This window comes from Durio zibethinus, chromosome 1, assembly GCF_047325235.1.
Source record: "Durio zibethinus cultivar Kanyao isolate XHJ-2024 chromosome 1, ASM4732523v1, whole genome shotgun sequence".
In the NCBI taxonomy this organism is placed as follows: Eukaryota; Viridiplantae; Streptophyta; class Magnoliopsida; order Malvales; family Malvaceae; genus Durio; species Durio zibethinus.
In genome coordinates, this window is record NC_143162.1 from 32,874,960 (window position 1) to 32,898,115 (window position 23,156).

The 23,156-nt window shown below is 29.9% G+C and overlaps 1 protein-coding gene across 3 annotated transcripts; it reads right to left on the bottom strand.

Moving 5' to 3' along the window:
- Window positions 1-35: 35 nt before the first annotated feature.
- LOC111312377 (uncharacterized) lies at window positions 36-6,510 on the bottom strand. Of its 3 annotated transcripts, XM_089765353.1 has the most exons (15): window positions 6,050-6,442; window positions 5,413-5,513; window positions 5,260-5,329; window positions 4,828-4,901; window positions 4,415-4,498; window positions 4,061-4,141; window positions 3,843-3,923; window positions 3,352-3,444; window positions 2,531-2,710; window positions 2,362-2,429; window positions 2,216-2,267; window positions 1,421-1,474; window positions 1,240-1,332; window positions 920-986; window positions 36-331 (listed from the first exon to the last, which is right to left on the bottom strand). In XM_089765353.1, exons 3-15 carry the CDS (start codon window positions 5,288-5,290, stop codon window positions 240-242), a joined length of 1,050 nt encoding a protein of 349 aa, XP_089621479.1. In that variant the 5' UTR covers window positions 5,291-5,329; window positions 5,413-5,513; window positions 6,050-6,442; the 3' UTR covers window positions 36-239. The 3 variants fall into 3 exon arrangements, with proteins under 3 accessions (XP_089621479.1, XP_022768321.1, XP_022768322.1); XM_022912586.2 differs by lacking the exons at window positions 5,260-5,329; window positions 5,413-5,513 and having other exon boundaries at window positions 6,050-6,510; XM_022912587.2 differs by lacking the exons at window positions 4,828-4,901; window positions 5,260-5,329; window positions 5,413-5,513 and having other exon boundaries at window positions 4,415-4,503; window positions 6,050-6,464.
- Window positions 6,511-23,156: the final 16,646 nt, after the last annotated feature.

Below are 23,156 nucleotides of genomic sequence, written 5' to 3' on the forward strand. Positions count from 1 at the left end.
CTAAATCAGTCGAATAAAACTTGCAATAAGGCATCTTCTCACAAAAGAACTATGAAATCAATCTAATTCCAACATAGAATGTGTCAAAACAAAATTTCAGTCTATGATTACAATGAAAGCTAATAACTGAACAGGGTAAGTATGTCGCTGTGACCTCTTTTACTTAGTTCTATTTCTTCCCCAAGCACCTGTTACTGGCTGATGAAACAACAGCAGCAATTTCATGCCTGCTCGATCAATCAACTAAATTTACCAAGTTCAATCTTCTTCTTGATTGCCTTTTGCCCATGATATATAAAAGAATCTAATATTCCTGAAACTGTGAAAACACCTGAATAGAAAAAATTGGAACAAATGATCAACTCCAATCCAATCATGTCATTATCAAGGGCATATCTGTAAATTAAAAGCTTCCATAAATCCATTCACAAAGCCATATTGTTGGAATTAATACTTTCTGTAATTAAATTCAGAGTAGAAAGTTGCTAGGATTAAAGATGATGGAAAACTTGGAAAGACAATCTGTTTTTGATCCCCAAAAAGAAATTCAGGCATAGTTTGTTTACTCAGTTATGGAGGATTGATTAAGTAGCTACCAAAATTTCTATATATGTGACCCTATAAAGAACATAAATATGAACTTCAATTTCATTTTTTAAGAAATTTTTAAGTTCAACGGATAAGGATTTGAACTCGTGACGTCATTTATGTGGGAGATATTGGGCTCTTGCCTCACATGAAGTTGATAAAATAAATAAGATCATTAAGTGGAGAAAACAAAATCTTACCATTAATTTGTCAAAGCAACAGGAGAACACAAAAATTAATTGATCTAAAATCAACATATCCAGTACGTCTAATATTCTTACTTTTAAATAGTGAGAGTAATTGGATTATGTGGAGGGCAAAGGATCGTTACCTCCAACTATAGCACAAACATTTGTTAGAAAGTGCAAGAATGAGACATGCTGCTGAGTGAAAGTCACCTGCAATAAAGTTGAAAATAAGCTCAGAATATTGGCAGGAATCAAATGAAACAACTCTGAAAATCTGTCCAGACTTGGGCTAACATTTATTACACCTCTTTAAGAGATACTGCTTGACCCCTTAGACTCCCTCAATACAAATAAAAATAAAAAACTAAATAGAACCTTGAAAGTGATGCGGCATCTCTAAGACAGCAATATGTTTATAGCAGAAATAGAACTGCATAAAAACAAAAGCAGAGGAGAAACCAACCTTGATAGGAGACAGGTCATAAAAGAAGAAAACTCCTGGGAGGGACTGAAGACGGCCTATTTCCGCACCCTTAAAATGCTCTGTCACAGAAAACTGCCGAAAGCAATCTCCCATTCATTAATCATTTTGACTAAATGAAAGAAGAGGTCAAATAAAAACCCTTTGCAAGTGCTAGCCACACCTGATTTGACTGGATGGTATGTCCACTCACGTCTGTGTACATGGTAGGTACAACCTACAAGATAGAAAGTATATTGAAAATCCCTCAAAAAGGCCCTTTTCTTATTTAAAGCTCAATTAGAAACATGATAAGTTACATGCATCAGAGACAAATGAAAATTCCATGCCTGTGAATATGACAATATGCCATATCCACTGAGGAAGTTACAACATTAGTAAGAATCCCTTCTACTTAGTCTTCTTGAATGTGTCATTCTCTCTTGCTTTTAAAGAGAAGATGGAAACATGGTGTTTTAGTTCATATTTGCAAAAAAAATTCAACCATGGTAAACATATTCTCAGTAGGGTCTCATTTTTATCTTTATTTATCGATTTGCTAATGTCATTAGCATTTGGAAATGGAATTGTTTCTTCAATATATTCGACAATATGCACTAAGTTTAAAACGATTAAGTTAATTGGGCAGACTTTTAACGCAATGTGCCATTTATGTTCCCATTTTGACTTTTCAATGAGGGGCAGTTACACTGACTTTATCAATATTATCAAAGTTTTTATTGATATTAAATTTTTTAACTTTTGATATGATCTCAAAACATTTGTGTGTGTAGCATTAGGAAATGTCACATGCTGCATATACTAATAGGCTAATGGAACCAAAAAGGGTACCGAAAGGCAAATAGCCTAGATCCAGGAGTAATGTACTGGCTTCGATTACTAGATAGATGTGATAACTGATAGGCATTGGAGAATATGATAATAAAGAACTAAAGATGCATTCATGCAGAAAACTAACCTTGATAAAGTACTGGTACATCCCACTTGGTTGTTCTTGTGTCCATTGAACACTGAAATTTAGAAGAAAAATATAAGAAAAATAATACAACATCCAGCTGTTTTACATAGCCAAGGTAAAACGATTAAGCAGAAGTTAGCAAGTACCCATCAAGAGGATTCACCACACCAGGGAAGTAGTCTCCAAAAGCTAATCTATTTATCTTGTGACTTATCTGTATCAAATATTCATGAAGTATGATTAGATTAGATAACCATTTTCGGATAAGAGATGCTAACATGCACAAAGAATGGAAACAAAAGAGCTACAACTTACATTAAAACTGTCTTTTTGAAATGCTAGCAAGTCATGTACATGAACATTTGATTGCTGAAAGCTTTTCCCAGGTGCAAAATGAAAATTCCCTGCGACCTTATTAACTTCTAAAAAGCCATATATATTACACCCCTCGCCTTCTTCATCCTTAATCTTCTGAAGAAAGCCCTCTCTCTTGCACTGAACAACAGAAACAGCAGAAACAAGAAAGCATAAACCAGGGTCAAATTAAGTCAAGTAGATCAACTGGAAATGGGGAGGTGGCAGACAAAATCTTTAGATAGGCTTGACCAGAAAGCAATAAACTAATACACTTAGCAAGCATAAACTGGTGCTCACTGGGATATTGATTTTTGCATGGATAAACTATCAACAACTAAAAGTTTCAATTATTACACAACAAGCAAATCGGTGGTAGTTGTCCTTATATGAGATAAAAAATAAAGATTTATCTTAAGATTATTGAAAAACAAAAGGAATCAAGCTTTTAATGCACCAAGAAGTGGGCATGGCAAAGTCCCATGTTGATTACGTAATTATTAGACAAATAACTATTCCCCTTGCCATCTTGGCAGTCCAAACAGAATCTCTGGGGGAGTTGGATCAGGAATTGGGTCAATACTGAATAGGCATTGTTTGGAGGGAAAAATAGGTTTCAATGTACACTAAGTAGCTTGTGGAAATGATGACGTGCAAGCATGACTAGCAATATCAAAGATAATAAAGGCCAAAACGAAGTTTTCTATCCCAGCACATCTATGTGTCTCAATCCAATTGAAGTTAAAAAATCAGTTAGAGTTTAAGCTCTTCTGCAGACAGACCTGGTCAATCAAATCCGGATTTGACAAAGCCCAACCTTTCTTTCTGTATGCTTCACGAACATCCTCACAGGAGTTGCAACAATCATCATCAGCCTGCAAGATGGAAAGGGAAAAGAATATTTAGGTAGGGAAAAATAAATCATACCAGGAGTAAAAAAGTATTATTCTTATTACTGGACTGTTTTCAATGATTATTCATTACCTAAATACTGACCACATCAACTGCCTTATCAAGTCCAGAATAAAACAAAACCAAAACAAGAGAGGAAATAGACAAACGAACAAAAAAGAGAACAATGACGAATAAATGCTACTAAATCAAGTTTTTTATATTATATTTAGGCAATTTATGACAAAACGACACTTCTATTAGGATTAAGAGGATAAGGTTCAAAGTCAAAGATCCTTCATATTCAAGACAAACATGCACCCAGTGGATTGACTTATATCACAATGAACTAGTAGACAGAAACCAGATAGACGAAGCATACCACTTCTGCACCATAACATGAACCACAATAAGTCTCATTGTGCTCAAGCCTGCCACCATGCCTCTGTAAAGGCTTTTCAATCTGTGTGAAGCAAAACAACTATAAGCAGAAAGAAAGGGAAAGACAAAAACAAAGCTGAATGTGTGGTTCCTCAGATCCTTCAAGTTAAGGGAAACAATGCAACTGAGAAATCAACTTCAAGCAATATTGCCATATACCTTGGGAGCACCAATTCCATCTGATCTTGCTTCTATAACATTGCCATGTGCATCTAACCTTTTCTTGATTATGTCATGTTTCTGCAAGTTAGATAAAAATAAGTTTCATTATGACTTCTAAAGCAACAGCTGGACAATTTTAGCAGCATGTGAAGAAAAGAGTAAGTTCTGTGTGCATGCACATGCATGGCTATAAAGTTCTGTCTATATTGCATAGGCAAGCTCATCTATGTGCCCATTAAGAGAGAGAGAGAGAGAGAGAGATTTGATTAGAAAATTCCTTTCATGACAGTTAATACAGAAGAAAAAGTCATCAATATAGAATAAAAAGGTATGAGTCCTTGCAATACATACAACATCAAGGTGTTGCTCTCCACTTATGTCCATTGCATCAAGGCTGAGTATTGAGCATGCAAGAGCAGGAAACGTGACATCAAACTGCACTTTCAAATCCAAAAGGAACATTAAGAAATTAGAGGGGATGATTCCAAAAGACTCACATTGGTACTATGAATAAAACAGAAAAGAACCAGTAAAAAAAATGTAATAATATAGTTATAATCATTGTGATAATGCAGAATATTCTAATTTAAAATATATAAAAACAATTTATAAGTAAAACATGAAAAATGGCCACAGAAGAATCTTCAGGAAATCTTGCAAGGGTGAGAAGAATCTTCAGAAAATTTTATGTGAAATTTAAGGCCATGGGGAAAAAGCTGGAAGGGAATTCTTCAAGTTAAAGTAGAATTAGCAGATGAGATTACATTGATGCGTAGTGTTTCCCCTCTTGAAGTGTCAACTACAAGCTTTGTTTCAGTCACAGCATGCAGATATAATCCTGCAACCAAGATCGCAAAAAGGAAAATGTTGATGGAAAAAGATAACCTAACTTATATCATGAACAAGACCAAAAGCTCCCCCTCCCCCCAATACACACACACACAAATAAAAAATAAAAAGTTGAATGAGTTAGCAAAACTGAAAAAAGCTGGTAAAGCTAAAAGAGAGCACAGAGAGACCAGTTTATTGTGAAAGTATTCAAGACAGTACATATACAAGAATATCATCCATCAATAATGATCTTAATAACCATATTCAATGAAACTTGACAGTAGCATAAGCATCATGATTGAGAAATGAAGGTGCAAGTGATCATAGACAAATATAACGTTCCTTGAATGAAGTCCAGAACATACCAAAATTTGAAAATTTCTCATTTGTTATCATTAAAATGCCTCATTTATGGTAAGGCTTTACTTGACATGTCTGCAAATGCAAACTATTAGCCATAGAAAAGAGCCAGCAAAGTGTATTCCACTGAAATCACATAGAATGTGGATGATAGGCACCTTCCTAGGCCGTAACATGTGATCATTCTTTCTGATCCAACCATTATCAAAAACATGATCAAGTGCAAAGGACTTCATAGATGGATTATCAGTTGTTCCATCTGCAAACAGGAAGCCATGTTTACCAACACTTCAACCATACTACTCCAACAAGAATACACTGAGCTACACATCTCTCCTTACTCATGAACAGCCACTGAATCATTGTTCCCCTTGGAAGTCAAATAAATTTTGCTAAAATAGATGCAAATGCATAAATGAAGTTCAGCTTGCATATGATTCTCAGCTGACTGCTATCATTGCGACGACGACATTCATTTCCAATCAAATCAATTGTCAAACAGTCATTCAAAACTAGCCTTTGAGAAAAAGCATTAACAATTTCTCAAGTTAAAATCACTAGTCAATTCGTCATTGTTAAGTTACTAATGCATCAATAAACTATAGTCACCATCTTGATTAAAGCTAATTCCTTTTAACCTAACATCTCAATCAAATCACAGTTCACACCAAAAAGCGCCATCATTTTCCAAAATTAAAATTCATATAACTCAATTCCAACACAAAAAGAGAAAGATAAATAAAAAATCAGATCCAAATAATTGAGCAGAGAAAAAGGGAAAAAAAGGAAACTCACGGAGCTCGGAGAAGAAGAGCAAGAACATAACAACGGAGGAGACGAGAGTGATAACGCCACCGGAGAGCGTACGGCTGTAGAAATCTTCATTTACTTTAGGGTACGCATCTAAATTCCTTAGCTTATTCATTATTCCGTCCATCAATTCTACCTTTTTTTTTTTCTTGGATCCCTGTTCTTCTTAGCCTAAAATTCAAATAAGAAATCTAAAAAAAAAAAAAATCTAATTCGCTGGAATAAACATAAACTTAAACACCTCGTTGAAATGTAGAAGAATTCTTTTTTTTTTTTTTTGAGACGAGGAGTTTAAGATTTTTGGGGAAGGGAGGAGCACAGGCTCTCGCGCTTGCGTCTTTGTTTTTTCTTTTCTCTGTCTTCGAGATGACAAAGAAGGCGTAGCCAAATTATTTCCCCTGTATTTACGGTCAACGTATACGCTGTTGTATAAATCCACTGAATTTGCAGTTTATGGCTTTGTTTTTCTTTTTTTTTACCAATGATTCTCTATTTCTATAGGGTTATAGGCCTCCAGCCCAATGCTCTATGGGGATATTGGGCTTTGTGGTTTTCTTTGTTTATTTTAAAAAAATTTTTTTACCTTGTACCAGGGATGTAATTGGCCGAAAACATATGGAAAAAAAAATTATTATTTCATTGCTATTGGTAAAACAAATACTTTCACCTCTACAAAGTTCATAACAAGTGAAGATTTTTTTTTTTTTTTTTGTAATGGGCTAGTTAAGATTTTTGGTACAAAAAAGATTACATGTTAAAATAAAAAAATTATAAATATTAAAATTTAAATTTTAAAATTACTGTGTCTTCAAACTGAATTATACTTTTGACTCGAAGGCCGGTTAACATGGTAAAATACAAGAATGTTAGATTTTCTCTTGAACTTGCAAAGGCTTCCAAGAACATTGGACCAAAACATTTTTCATTTCAGAAATGATTTTACTATGTAGCCCAAGTAGCAGTTATCTCCAATTCTCTATGACCCTATGTCCAGCCCAAATTAACCTGAAAAGTGATGAAACCCAAAAAAAAGGTTATATATCAATTTTAACTGAAAATAAATTGTTGTAGAACATGATTAGATCACCGAAAGTATAAGGGTAGCAGATGCTTAGATACATATTCCATAATTATATGCAGATTGGAGAATTAAAAAGAGACCCAAAAATATGGAAAATAATCCTAAACCTCTCCTTCATATTTGGGTTTGGAATTTTCTACCAATTAGTAACATAAAGCCACTTGCTTTAAAAAAAATCATAAGTTCATTAGGCTAAATCATTAGTCGATGATAATAATAAGAGTAGGGCCTCGTTGAGAGCAAACCACGAAACTTCATTTTTGGAACCTACGAATTATTCAGTTAGGATTTTTTTTTTTTTTTGGGTAGAATTATTCCCATTAAATTTTTCAGAGAATGTAAAAAAGTGAAACGAAATATTTGGAATTTATTCCCATTTTGAACATTGCATTTCACCTTTAACTTGATTCTTTTTTTAAAAAAATTTCCTTCCTTTGCTTTATTTGATTCATCAATTTTTTATTTTTTTCTTGCAAAATAAAATCACTTAAAAAATTTTTATTGTAAGCTCAAAATTTATTTTAATTAATTTATAAGATCATTTTTAATAAGTAATATTTAATAAATTTAAAATTTATTTTATAATTTCTTTATAAAAAACATCTACATTCTTATGATATTAAATCGTACCACCGTGATTTGATAGCTTGACAAATCTATATTGCTTTATTTTTCTTAAAAAATAAACATTTTTCGTGATCCTACTAAGCTCCACGAAATCAAAGAATCTTTTTCCAGGGAAAGTTCCTTTTTTTTTTTATTATCCTTAAAAAACACGTGACATTTGACAGCTATCACAGTTCGACCCATCTGTCTAAATCACAAAAATGCGCGTGGAAATCTAATCAAATCATGGGGCATGCAAATTTTGTTTGATTCAAATCAAATAATTATGTCCAATTGCCTCCTCTTCCTTCTATTGGACTTGGCAAGAATATAACGCATCGGTGTTCAATTGAGAAATGATTGTTTGGGCTCTTTCACTGTTTTTTTTTTCTCTAATCACCACTTTTCAACACGTTAATGTGAATCATTTTGACTTGCACTTGTAGCAAAGGTCTGCACAGTTTTCCAACATGGACCTTTTTTATTTGGAAATTTAGAAAAGAATTTGCAAAGCTAATAATTGGGTTTTTTTTTTTTTTTTTTTTTTTCAATTTTTCCCCTAGTCTTAGGCTCCTAGCTTCTATTTTACTTCTCCAAATGAGATTCTTCTTTTTGGTAGTGAAAGTAACATAAAGAAGAAGGTGAAAACAACAAATTTTATTGATGCAGTAACTATTGAAATAACTATTAAATTGAACTCCATTATTAGTTTTTCTCTATTTTAGGTTATATTTGAATAGATGATGAAATTAAAAATAGTAATAAAAGTTATCATAATTATAATTGAAGAAAAATTATTATAGATGTAATTAAAAAAATTTAATAAAAATTTTATATTAAATAAATCTCAATAAAATTGATATTTGAATATAATAAACTAAATTACATTGTATCAAAATTGCGATGGAGCCCAAACCTAATCTTAATATTTTGAGAATAAATATTTTATTTGAAAAATGATAAACCCTTCCTATAAATTACAATTCAAACTTTTATTATAAAAATGAAGGATCTTTGCCCTTCAACAAACCTTTTTACATGAAAAAAATAATATGTTATAAAAGGATTATTTTTATCGCTTAATTTTTCAAATAGATTCTATTTCATGAAGTTTGGAGTTTGATTATTCTTATAAATGGAAAAGGTATGGAACTTGGATGATTGGAAAGGTTTCTCTACCCTTGGCCTTGGGCAAAGGGGTCTTAAGAGGGCCGAGAGCAAAGCTAGCTGCCCTTACCTTTTGCATTGTATAAGTGGAGCATTATTTTTTTTTTATTTTTTCTTTTCCCTATAGGAAACCCCACTTGTTATCTAGAAAAGGAGAAAACCAATATTGTGTTGAACTTTTTGTGGTATGGTGAGACCATTCTATGGGCGGTATTGTGAATGTGATGCTTGCCCAACCCTGACTTCTCTTTTTGTTTAACCAATTCCATTTCCATTCAATATGTCACAACCAGTAACAACAATGTTACAGTAGTGTTACTTTATATATGTTAAATATTGAATTTTTTATTATTTTATATTCAAGTTAAAATTTTTTATTTATAATTAATTAATTTTAAGTTATACGCTTGATATGATATTAGAGTTCGATTCTATTTCATTATTTTTGCATTCTTTTTAAGTTTATTATGTGATAGATTTTTTTTTTATTTTTATCTACACATGATAAAAATTTATTAAAATAATATTATTATATATATTAAATATTAAAATTTTTGTAATTTTATATTTAAATTAAAAAAATTTTATTTATAATTAATTTAATTTTAATTGAATGCTTAAAAAAATAAGGACTTAAACCTTCTCTAAACTATGGGTGAGTAAATGGTCAGTTCGGTTTGAAAAAATCAATAACCGACTTAATCGATTTTCATTTAACAAATAATCGAACCGATCGAATATTATTAAATAATCGATCATAACCAAACTGGCCAAAATCGGTTTGGTTTGATCGGTTTGGTTAAATAACCGATTTTTTTAATTATTTTTTTTTCTTATTATTAATAATTATTTAACCAAAAATTCAATTCAATAAAATTTAAACTCTAGTATCATTCAAACTAAATTACTAAAGAATTTAATAATTTCAACAATATTTTACAAAAAAATAAAAATAAAAATATTTATCTCAATTTTTTTTATTTTTAATTATTAGAAAATCGATTAATTTGATTTGTGCGGTTATCAATTTTAAAAATCGAAAATTGATCGAATTAATCAATTTAATTAATTTAAAAAATTGATTATAATTAAAATCGAATAAATCAAACGATTCAATCGAATTCGCTTGATTTCGATCGATCTAATCGGTTCAAACTGACTTTTGTTGACCCCTACTCTAAACCACACAAATCTTTCTTCACTAGATTAAGTTCTTGACTCTTGGCCGGAGTCTTAATTCCAATGCAAAACTTTGGACAGGTTTGAATGATCTGTTTTTGCTTTGTTATTGCTATCATACTGTAAAAAGGCTGCTCCAAGACTTCATCCACTTTTTCAAATAGATTCTGTTTCATGTTCCCAATTAACCGATGTGCATACCCTCAGGAAATCTATAATCAAGTATCAATGAGTAGGCAAGATTACATGTCTTGCTGTCCTCATGATGATGTTATTGATGATCTAGAAACCTAAGATTATAGGGAAGTAAACATTATCAAATCAAGATGCTATGATTACTTCTGTTTATCGGTCAGCTCGGTAGAATTTTTTGCCCAAAGATCGGTTCCATTTGTCAGGCCTTTAAAGGCTCTAAATTTTTTTAAATATACTAAATATATTTTTAATATTTTATAATTAATTTAAATAAAAATTTCTTATTAATATTTTATTTTTTCAAACCACAATAAATCTTTGTTCAAGGCCAAATTTGCATCAAACAGCAAATATCCGACCTTGAACAGGTCTAGCTTTGATAATGGCAAATCAATTCTTCTTTGGAACATCATTAAGTCTTTGGTGCAATGAGCACTAAAATAAAAAGCTTTGAGAGCAAAAGAAAATTTTGGGAAATTAAAAAGATGCAGAGAAGAAGAGTGGAATCAGTGGGTTACTTTTGCCAAAAACATTCTCAAGATAGCATAAATATATAGCAATAATTATGTTTTGAGAGTGATCCGATTCATCCAAGTACAATAATCTTGATTTTTTAAAATTTAAAACTATGTGAAAGTGAGCTACACCATCATTTTATAACAAAGAAAAAGAAGAATTAACTAAGCTAATCATTAACCTTAAGTTGGCATAAAGAGCCACCACAATTTATACTTCATATCTTTTTCATAAGTTTAATCTTTGTTGATTCTCTCATTAGAATCTAGAGGGAATTTTTTTTAATCTTTTTGGACTATGATTAGAATCTGAATATAGAATCATTATTTTTGAAATTGATTTTAGTTTCATTGAACTTACAACTCATAGATAGAGAAAAATCTTCTTTGCATACCACACAATGTTCTTAGACAGCTTAGTCTAGCCCTCTAGGAAAAAAAGAAACAGAATATTAATTGGGGCCATGAAAATGATTTTGAATCTGCATGCCCTTCTAACATTCTTTTAATCTATTTCGAGTAGAATTTAAGAAAAAAATGTCCATGGTTAAAAACTTTTGTCTTTTTCTTTTTGGATAATAAAAAATATAAGATGGAGCATATTGTTTTTATACTCTATAAGTTTTCCGGAGAATAAAAGATCAATTCCAATGGAGTGGTAATTGTCATTTCTTAAATTTTAAACCTTTTTTTTTTTTAGGTTTCTTTGGAATAGTGAAAGTGACCCATATCTATAGACTTGGTAGATGCTCCCAAGCATACAATAAGAAAATTCCACTTTTCATCAACCATGGTACTTGGTTCTCTCAATGCCTCCATTGCCCCACTCTAGCAAATATTAAAGTCCATAAAAATCTTGGAGAGGAAGAGAAGGGAGGATAATCCAGGATTTGGGAAGGTGGTGGCGGTGGTGGGGTTTGAGAAGAGGGACCAAAGCCTAAGAGGTGGTGCTGGGCTTTAGTGGGTTTAGCACTATGGGCAAATATTGTGGGCCCCTGATGAATCATTGCCATGGCGATTTGTCATGTCAAATCATGAAAAGGGCGATTGTGGGTCCCTTTCTTGTGATGCAGCGTCCAGTTTCTCCTTCTTTCTCAAAAGGTCCCATGTTTAATTAACCGGAACTCATCACATCTCTCTGATTCAGTTCCGGCAGTTTTTTCAGTTGCTTCTTTACCCAATTTTGAATGCCCTTTGCATCATTGCTCTTTCTATTTTGGGTCATTTTATATTTCTTAACTAGGAGTGAATAATCGATACATTCTAGATGAAAAAATAAATAATCGATTTAATTAATTTTTATTTAATAAATAATCAAATTGATTGAATATTTTTAAATAATCGCTCATAATCAAACTGATTAATATCGGTTTAATTCGATTGATTCAGTTAAATAATTAATTTTTTTTATTTTTTTGTTATGAATAATTATTTAATCATAAATTCGATTCAATAAAACTCAAACTTAAGTATCATTTAACTAAATGACTAAAGGATTTAATAATTTCAATAATATTTTACAAGAAAAAAATAAATAAAAATATTTATCTCAAATTTTTTTATTTTTACTTATTGAAAAATCAATTAATTTGGTCAGTTCGATTATCAATTTTAAAAATAAAAAATCGATCGAATTAATTAATTTAACTGATTTAAAAAATCGATTATAACTAAAATCGAATAAATCAAATCGATTCAACTGAATTCACTTGATTTCAATCGATTTAATCGGTTCAAACCGATTTTTACTCACCCCTATTTTTAGCCAAATTAACCCTTTTTTTTTTTTTTTTTCTGAGAAACCAAACGTTTAGTTTCACGAATCATAACCCTTCTCATCTAAAAGCTCTTAATGGGCACTGGTGTAAATGTATGAACATCAATTTTAATTAATGAGGATTCCAAGTTGAGCCTTTTTTTTTTTTTTAATGAATTTCACTCAAAACCCTGGTCATGCTTATCTACAATATTTTTCCTTTATTTTTCCTTTAATGTATGCTCAAGCAATGTTGGACATCCATACATCTATATTTCATACAATATATTCTCTTATACTTCAAAAGTAACATATATCTATATTAATATATTAAATTAAATTAATAGTTCAGTTGGTCTCCATCTGTTTGAAAAAATACGCGAAATAATTATAATTAATAAATAGTTTTAAACACTGGCCAAAAAAATACAGTAAATAGTTTAAAACTGCAAACAATCATATTGGTCATACCTCTATTTAAAAAATATAAAAAAAAAAACTAAACCGTATATAATAATTTTTCTTATATATATATATAATTACGTATGTATGAGTATATGTATATACATATAAATATATATTTGCAATTTAAATTTTTACCTTCATCAAAAAAGATAGAATGAAATAATTTTATAATTTAATTTATTTTTTATACAAAAAGATCAAAACCTCAAAATAATTAGGAAAGAAAAATTTGTAAGCTCTAAAGATCAAATCTCAATCTTACTAAAATTCGCTTCTTAAATAAAAATGTGGTTGAATCATTTGAGCTAAATCTTATATTCTAATTGCGGGTACATAAAAAATGAATAATGAATGTGTCACCAAATTGATAGAACCAGCTAGCTAGTTTTAATGCATATAGCTTTCGTACAATTCGCCATTGGAGGCACATCAAGTATCCAAAAACACGATTAATTATCTGAGACAATTTGCACGAAAATGATATGCATCATACCATGTGTTTTAATTCTGTCACGTCCAATTTGCGATGTAAGACAATTTGCATAAAAACGATGCGACTATTATCTTTTTTTTTAATCCCCTTTTTATCTGCCAAAAAGAAGAAAACGATGCATCATATCATTTGTTCTCTCACCTCGAATTTTTACTAAAGCACTTTGCCTTATTTCATATAAACCTTTTTATATCGCATGCCTAATGCCTTAAAGTAGCTATGTACATATTTTTTATTTTTTGAGCTACTAGTTTGAACCCGAGATCTTCAATTTTAAAGCTAACTTCAATACCATTGAATTAAGAGTTCATTGATGAAGACAAGAAGATTTCCCTCTCTATGCCATGTTACTAGACTTAGCTATCTACTCCGACAAAACCCTTTTATCCTCCATCTCTGCCTCCTTTAATTTCTACTTGAAGATCATGATTCATGTGAGCATTTTTTTTTACCTTGAAACCCAAGAGTTTATCTTGTCAGCATTATGAGTAATTATTATTCCACAAATAATATTAGAACCCACAAATTTGAAAGAGGTCAAAAGAGTAAGATAAGATGGTTCTTCTTCATATTCTTTGTGTCTTCTCTAGTTCTTTTAGATTCCTCACATTTATTCCACTTTTCATATTCATAAAAAGGCTAACCAAATCTAAGCCACTTCAACATGGATCATGCAAAGTCTAGGAAACTAAGATTTGCATCCACTTGCAGAGTTTGTCCGAATATCATAGTATCCGATAATGGATCATATTGGATTATGCAAACCGGCCAAAGATTGCATTCATGGCAAAAATGCGATGTGATAGCCAAGTAGATAGTACCCCAAGGGTTATGCGTTTGGATAATGGCATATAGGGTTGTAAATGAACCGACTATGAATGAATGAATGAATGAATGTCTATATATAGTTTGTTTGTTTATTTTTAGAGGTCTTTAGGCTTAGTTCGTGTTTGGTAAGAAAATTGTTCTATCATTCAAGTTTGGTTCGTTTAAATGATAAAATATTCGCGTTAAGTTTGTGTTAAGTTGAATTAAGTTAAACGAGTTCATTCATAAATATTAAATAAATATGTTTACTAACATATATAAACAAATATGCTTATGAACAATAAACAAACTATAACCAAATAAATTTAAACAATTAAATCTTAAATGAACTCAAATGAGTGTAAACGAATTTTAAAATAGAATTATGATAAAAGATAAAAATATAATTTTGTAAGTATTATTATAAACGAACAACAAATAAATAATAAACGAACGAGATTTAAACTAATTTTAAATAAATTTGTTCACAAACATAAATAAACTGAACATACCTCTATTCGTTTTCAGTTCGTTTAATAAATGAACATAAAAATATTATTAAAATTATTTTTTAAATTTAATAAATGAATATAAATAAACTAAATCTAAATACATTCACAAACAATTCGTCGAAAGTTCCGTTTGTATTTGTTTACATCTCTAGTGACATATTCTCTACATATATCATCACCCGGTGTGAAAAAATATATATGAAAATGCAAAGTAAAATACATCCTTAATCCTGCCTTCGATTCGTTTGGGGAATATATTTTCATTAATTCTTAGAATTGAAGTGATTTTAGAGACTGTTTGCTATGGCCCCCTTTGAAGACTTTAGAGATTGTTTGCTATGGCCTCCTTTGAAGACCCACCGCCCATCACAACAATTTGGCTCGTGGGAGATTTGCTAAAGAAAATTTTTTTCAAGCACATTTGGTTCTGTTTTTAAGTCAATAAAGTTAAAATCAATGTAGATACTAAATTGGCAAAGAAAAGGATTCTATAACCAAATTCAATTCACGGAATGTTAACTAAACCGACACCACCATTTTTCAACAGCTAAGGAATTTACTAAGCAAAAATATAAGTGAATACATCAATTAAAGTTGGTTGAATTGGTAAAAAATAAATACTTTGTTTGTAAGATTTATGTTCAATTCTCATTGGCAATAGTATTTTTTGATTAATGATCTATAAATTCAAAATAAATTCTTATTGAAATTTATAGCGTATTCTCATTTAGGAATAAAATAACCTTGCTTCACTAGAATTTTTTCATATAAAAAATCGAATATTATATAATTGAATATTGCAATTAAAGTTGGTCGAGTTAATAAAAAATAAATGCTTCATTTTTAAGATTTAAGTTCGATTCTAATTGATAATAGTATTCTTTGATAAACGATTTATAAGTTCAAAATAAATTCTTATTAAAGTCTATCATATATTCTGATTTTTGGAATAGAATAATTTTTCCTCATTAGAACTTTTTTATATTAATATAAAATCGAATGCTATATACTATAAAAGAAAGAAGAAGAATATTTCAAGGTTGATATTTATTTTGATGGTCACCTAAAGCTTTTCGAAATTAGTTTTAAATTAATGATGATATAACACACACGTTGCGTTTAAATAATTAATTAAATTGATTAAGAAAATTTAATAACACAAAATAAATTTTTGTTATGAGCATTTATTATATGCTTAATTTCGATTGCATGGGAAAGGTAAAAAATTTTCATAGCGACTACACCTTTGTGTTCATGAATTGATTGAGTTTAGTCCTCTCAATGATATTTAACTTAATGATAAATACATGTATTATTAATTTAAAGAATCATTGAAATTTGCATTCTCTCAAAAATTTTAAAAAATATATATTTCATTTGATTATGAATTTATTCTAGAATGCATATAAAATTTTTTGTTACATAAATTACAAACTTTATATAAAAAAAATAATTTTAAAAAAATATTTCCAACTTTTAGAACAAAAAGCATCATAATTTATTATTTCACTAGTGAAAAAAATACTTTTCAAGTGACAAGTGGCACTTTCGGTGGGCCACGTGGATAAAAAAATCCTGACCGTTCGCATCCTACACCAAACCTGATAGAAAAGCTAGAGCCGAAATAGAATCAGCCGACTAATGAGATTGAGCGCGGCAAAATCAAACAACAGTGGCCGGTGTAATGATACACGTGGCTCTGTCGTAGCCATGATCAAATTTGGCGGGTGGCCCTACCGCCAGTGCCAAAAAGTGTACCTCGCAGACCATCCAATCAAATGCCACCATTTCTTTCCTAGAAACAAGCAAAAGAAAGAAAGAAAGAAAGAATCTATAATAATAAATAACTAATAAAGAAACACGACTCAGGAGCGGCGTTTGGTAAAACAGGCAGGAAAATATTTACTGTTCCAACTTGCAACGTGCTCTTTTTACAGCCTTAATACTGTTTAAGAACTCTTTCTCACTTGACAATCAAAGCAGTAAAGATTTTTAAAAAGTTATACTCATCAAACTTTTGCGTGATAAAAATATCATTTCATTGGTTTTGATATTTGAATCCATTTCTCTATCACATAATTTTTTTTTAATTTGTGAATAACATGTAAAATATAAAATATAAAATATAATAGAGATTTTGAAAAAGCTTCAACTTATAATAATTGGAAATGAAATTTTAATGTGGTAGGAGTTTTTTTTTCAATTATCATGTTAGAGTGTCGATTTGACATTGAATAACGGCTTTACCACTCAAAAGTTATGTTATTAATTCTATGGGCAGCATGTAGTGAAATATAGTAGAAATTTCATTAAAAGCTTCAATTCATAATAATTAGAATATATGTCATGATTGGTATAAAAAATTATGATAAGATATGATAAAATAATATTATAAAAATGAATAGATTAAATAATATCATTTTATATTATATTTGATATATATAAAGATTAAAATAAAATAATTTATTTATTAATTAAAATTATTATTTTTTAAAATTTATATAATTTAAATTATTGACGTAATTTTTAATGATATAATATCACATATAAATTTAATCTTATTAATTAAAAATAATCATTTTCATATTGAAAAGATTGAATCATCTTATATCAAGCAAATGGTATAAACCAAACATAATATAAATTGATTATCATATTATTTTGTCTATTATCTTATGTATCAAACATGATCATAAGACTTTTAAATTTTATTTTTAATGTTTGTATCTTTTATTAAAAAAAAACTTAATTTATTTATAATTTTCTTTTACTTTTGAATTTGGATTATTTATAAGTACATCCCATATTTGATATTATATATACCGTAACTGATTAAAACTTTGCAGTTGGTATCTCCATGTGAGATTCACTAACATACTTGATGATAAGATAGTTGTTATTTGAATCCAAATAATAATTAATTGGAGTTTTTAGAGGTGCTCTATAATTATAATTAGTCTTCTCTTCTGTTTTGAGAACATGATGACCTCTTGTTGAAGTTTTATGCGTGGTATTATAGGAATTCAGGCCTGCGTTATGCATGCTATCAATTTTTTTTAGTATAGAGAAGTAGTAATTTGATAATAAAAAAAAGAATTGTAAATACTAAAATTTGAATCCTATATTTATTTCATATCACATTTTAAAAATAATTATATAAATCGATTGAATTAAATTTAAAATTTTTGTTTCAATTTTAATGTAATGGTTTCTTTATAATTCTTACAGATGATTTTTCATGGAAATCATCAGGCAAGTCATAACATTATATTTTTCATGAATATAAAATTAACTCAATTGATTTATATAATTATTCTTAAAAAATGATAATTAACAAATTTGAAATTTAAATTTTAGTATTTGCAACTTCTTTTCTTATATCCCTAGACTATGGCATCCTTTGTAAAAAAAAAAAAAATTAGAAGTCAAAGACATTAAATGAAGCATTTCAACATTTCAATAATTAAGGTATAATTTTTTCCAGTCTCAAATGTAAAAAAATGAATCCGACTCTGAATCCCACCGCTAATTAACCACTAGAGACGTCAAGCACATAAGTAAACTCATGCGGCTACAGTAATTACTACAATTTTAATGCTGTTCATGTATTTCTTAGTCAAGTTTCAAACAAATTGTTGTTGACTGATCTTTGCCCCTTCTTTTAATCTTTCGTTCTATTCTTTCTTATTTTTTAATTATAAAGTAAAAAAAAAAAAGAAGAATACTTAAAATTGTCTTTTGATAAATTATACGTTTAAAACTTGTTAATCACAGTTTATTTATATAAGTCAAGTCAAATTTAGATTGTACAATTGTTTAATAAGAATGATGCATGAAATGGCAGAAAAATAATTCGTCCAACGATTCGGCTTTCTTATATTCTGAGAAACACTTGTTTACAACGTTAACACAAGTTGCAAAACTATATTCTGGGGCATTCTTGAATGCTGATTCCTTCTCAAACCATGAGCCAGTCCATGAATCTTATACCACAAGTTCATCATGCATGCACGTTTCTCAATTTATGAGGAGAGACATGACGACTATCTGAAGAGATTCGTTCCATTTCATTGGGCAAGCAAGAAAACTAGTTCTAGAAATGAATTAGACAAGGGAAAATGAACTTACAACAATTATTTGCACTACAAGAAAGAAACTTTCTTAATCAGAAAGTTATTCCAAATTAAAATGTTTGGTTCTTCGGGGGCCTGAATCAATCAAAATATTTCTTCAGGATCTCTCTTTAATAAATCTAACTTTGGTTTGCCAAACTCTCTCTTTTTGACAATCTTCCCGAATTTTGAAATTTAAACCTTCATTGTCACATGGGGGGTAGCTTCCTGGCATCTTCGATCCAAGGCCTCCGGTTTTGACTATTTATAGGAAATCAAACAGTAGAAAAAAATGCAACAGAAAAGTCATAAATTTTTAATGTGCGAAGAAATTTGAAAGCCGATCTAGAAACTATATACAAGCATGCATGCAATTTCAAAGCATGCCATACAACTTGTTTACTGCAAAACCGAATCTGGTTGCTTTTCCTTACTTAATAAAATGACTTGTCTCCGAGAATAAATTAGCGTAAAGACTAAATAATAAAGTGGAACTTCATCAGGTCTCTAATGGAGTTGGAAGTCGGTTACTTAATTTCTTTGGAACTTTCCCGGTCGGTCTAAACCTATGATCACTAAGATCTTTGTTTGTGGGCGATATCGGTGGTGTCTGTATTTAGACAGTTTCAATTTTAATTATGCCTGTACCTTATGAGATGATCTAGATACTTTTTCGGTCATAATCTATTCGTTAGAGGCATATTTATTATAAAATATAGTACAGGAAAAGTGATTAAAAGAAATTTCTATGAAAATGGATGGAAACTTCAAGCATATTTTTCTTTGTCGCGCAACCATTGCTTGCAAACATAATCATGAACTAATGGAACAGAAAGGGATTGAAATTTCCTGAACCTTCACGGATTGAAATTTGAAAATGATTTTCTTTTGTGCTTCAAAAAGCTTTGTATACATATGACAAAAGGTTGGATTTTCAAATAATGGTTAAATAAAATGATTTGGGTTATCAAGGAAAATCCTCACGAAAATTAAGTTTTCACTATCAAACGAATAAAAAAAAAAAAGGCTATGCTAAGGAAAAGCTGAATCACTAAAACCTAATGCAGACAAAATAGAAGGGCTTAATTATGTAAAGATTATGAGACAAAAACGCCGCTGGTTTTGCTTCAAACTGCATAATAAGAGGTTAGGTAGGTTGGAGCTGCTAGTTTCAGTGACCTTTACAGGGGGCGATGGTGAATGAAAATGCCATTTTTGGCTGAATTTTTTACGTCTAGTACTTTTTTTTGGTTCATTGTAGAATGCCCAATAATGCATGAAGTTGTAACATCATTATAAACTAAATAATAAAGAAAAGATATGAAAAGAATAAAAGAGTGAAAAGTTGCATTCAAGAGACTATCAGGTTTCGAATGCATATGGTTTGACTCAAGTGAAAATTATTGTGAATACAAATTTATATCAAAATTAGAATATTTGTAATTTTTTACTTGTACATATAATATAGCTAGTATTCATTTATCCTGATGTATACTTGATGAATGCATATACAATTTTTTTACTATCATGTTGTTTAAAAGAAAGAGAAAGAGATATCAAAGCTTTTTTTTTTTTTTTTTACCATATGGCATGAATTTAAAAGAATAGTCTAAAAACGCTTCATTGACAGTTGCTTGGAAACTCATGGTAATAATCTTCTTCCTTTTTCTTCAATTAATGTCAATAACGAAAGAGAGACTTTGGAGGCAGAAGTAAAATTGTGGGGTTGACTATTTCATCAAGTAGAAATCTTAGATTTGTAGTATAGTAAGAAAAGTGCGATTAGACAATTATAGTTGGAATTATTCAACACTCTTTAATAAACCAGTCTTCACGCAATCATAAAAATTCGTTCCATTCTATATGAATATATTAATTATTTCCTAGAGTTATTTAAAAGTTCTGTTGAATTTAGCTATAAAATTTTAAATGCAACTCCTTTCCAGACTGTGTCTATATGTTGAAATTTCAGCTTCATTATTAGAAATAAGAAAAAAAAAAAGTCAAGAACAACTTTTTTTTCCCAAAAAAATTTTGACCCAATTTTAACTTAATTTCGTGATTGCTTCAGATGTTGGGAGAAACCAGTACAAAATAATCCATAGAATTCACTTTAAAACGATAGCTCATACCAAACACTGTAGGCTTTATTTGGTTCATACTTTTGCTATTTGTTTTTTTTTTTTTTTTCCCGGTAGAAAGTGATATGCAATAAAATAAAAAATAAAAGACATTTAACAAAATACAAAAAACAGTTAATGAGGTTTTAATTTAGTGGCCAAGAGGAGGTTTTAAAACCCTAAAATCCTAGATTCAAGTTTTACAATGCGTGAGTTTATTTATTTAGTTAAGTTTTAGTTTATTAATTAATTATTTAATGATGTAATAATTAATTATGTGATTATAAGTATAACTTAAAAAAAAGAATTAATTAACTAACAAATTAATTAGCAATTAGCTGTTGAGAGGTTAATGCAAAGGATTCGGCTATTAGCCTTCAGTGTTACGTCAACTGATCATGCCCACGCCTTTAAGATGGAGTATCATTAATCTAAAGTTTAAATTTTAACATTTATATATATATATATATTTTCTCAAAACGCCGCCTTGGTAAAAAGGAAAAGGAATGACTGCATGCTATGTAGCTACAAGAGTTATTGCAAACAGATGAATCGGTATCCTGTCATCTTAACTAGTTTATCATTGGAACAAAGAAGAAAAAGAATTCATTAGAAATTAAGTTTTAAAGGGGGTTGTTTTGAACGAAGAGTTCATCTAAATTTTTATGGGCTTCGATAGGAACTATAACAATAATAATGGAATTACAAAATAAAATGATCGATGATTATTATAACAGTTTAAATTTTCCGTGCAAACTAGAAATTGAAATGAATTTTATATATGTATCTATAATTCATGTAACTAGTCCCCACACGCATGCACCAATATCGCTCCCTAGCCATAAGAAAATTTATGGTATAAATTGTTGTTTGACCTTCGATCTTTCTTATTGTTACAAATCAGAAACATAACTTGAAAAAATAAAAATAAAAAAGAAAATCCATGTAGGTTAGAGAATCTTTCAATTTTATTTGGGTTTAATTTTTTTCTTGAATTATTTTGAGGACTCATTTTTCATATTAGTTTAGTAATTTAGAATTTAAGTTTTGAAATATTTTTCATAAAGATTGAATCTCATTTAACCAAAAAAAACTAGTGTTTGTCTTTATTAATTGGATTGATCCTTAGACTTTTCTAATCCTCTAATTACCCCTTAATTATAATTCGCTTGACGAACTCACTTTTCCTTCATGTCATTTTACTAAACTTTATGCCAAATTGTCTAACCATGAAATATGCATGCCTAATATCAAATACTACTATAATATTTTAATTTGCTAGACCACAAAAAGCTTGTTGAATTCATACGTAGCAGGAAACAATGAAGCAAATTGTTTTTTTTTTTTAAAAAAAAAACCCAGAAATAACAACTTTGTCAAACATATTACTCTCCAATCTCTCTGTCAAACCCCAAAACAATCAAATTTACAAATAACGACGTGGGACTTCCCAAGTGTTCCTTCACCATTTTAATGATGAGTTAAGTGCTTGATTGAGTTTTTTCTGATGCTTACATATAAATGGAAATTGCATTGACCGCTATCAAAACCCCCCACAATTTACCCTTTTTTTTTTTACCAGGCTTTGAACATGGCAAAACCATGTACTTACCAAAGATTTTTATCATATAATAACAAGTAGTACCCTTGAAATGGAATACGACAGTTTAATCCTTAGATTCTGCTGATCAATGCTGGCTTATTAGTTTATTCCAAATCTTAACAATAATGAGTTTAAAGTATAATTTTTATCATCTCCCAACACGACAAGTTGCTGTTAAAAAAAAAAAAAACCCTTTTTTATTCAATAGGGAGTGGGAAATATTCATTGGGATCAGATCAATAGTCCCTCAATTCAAAGGAAAAAAAAAAGAAGGGAGGAAGGGGCGGGGGAAATCGTTGGGGTAGAAACGTACAGGTGGCTAGGAAAGTTATGGCTATTTCGTTGCTTATTACCGGGAAACCAAGTTTGTAAATTGACTAGACAACCCCAGTTTTTTCTGTGACTTGTTGAGTGTTAGTGCGCTCCTGTGATTTTTACCCTTTCTTTTGAGCATTTTTATACCTTTCTCTCTCACTCTCTC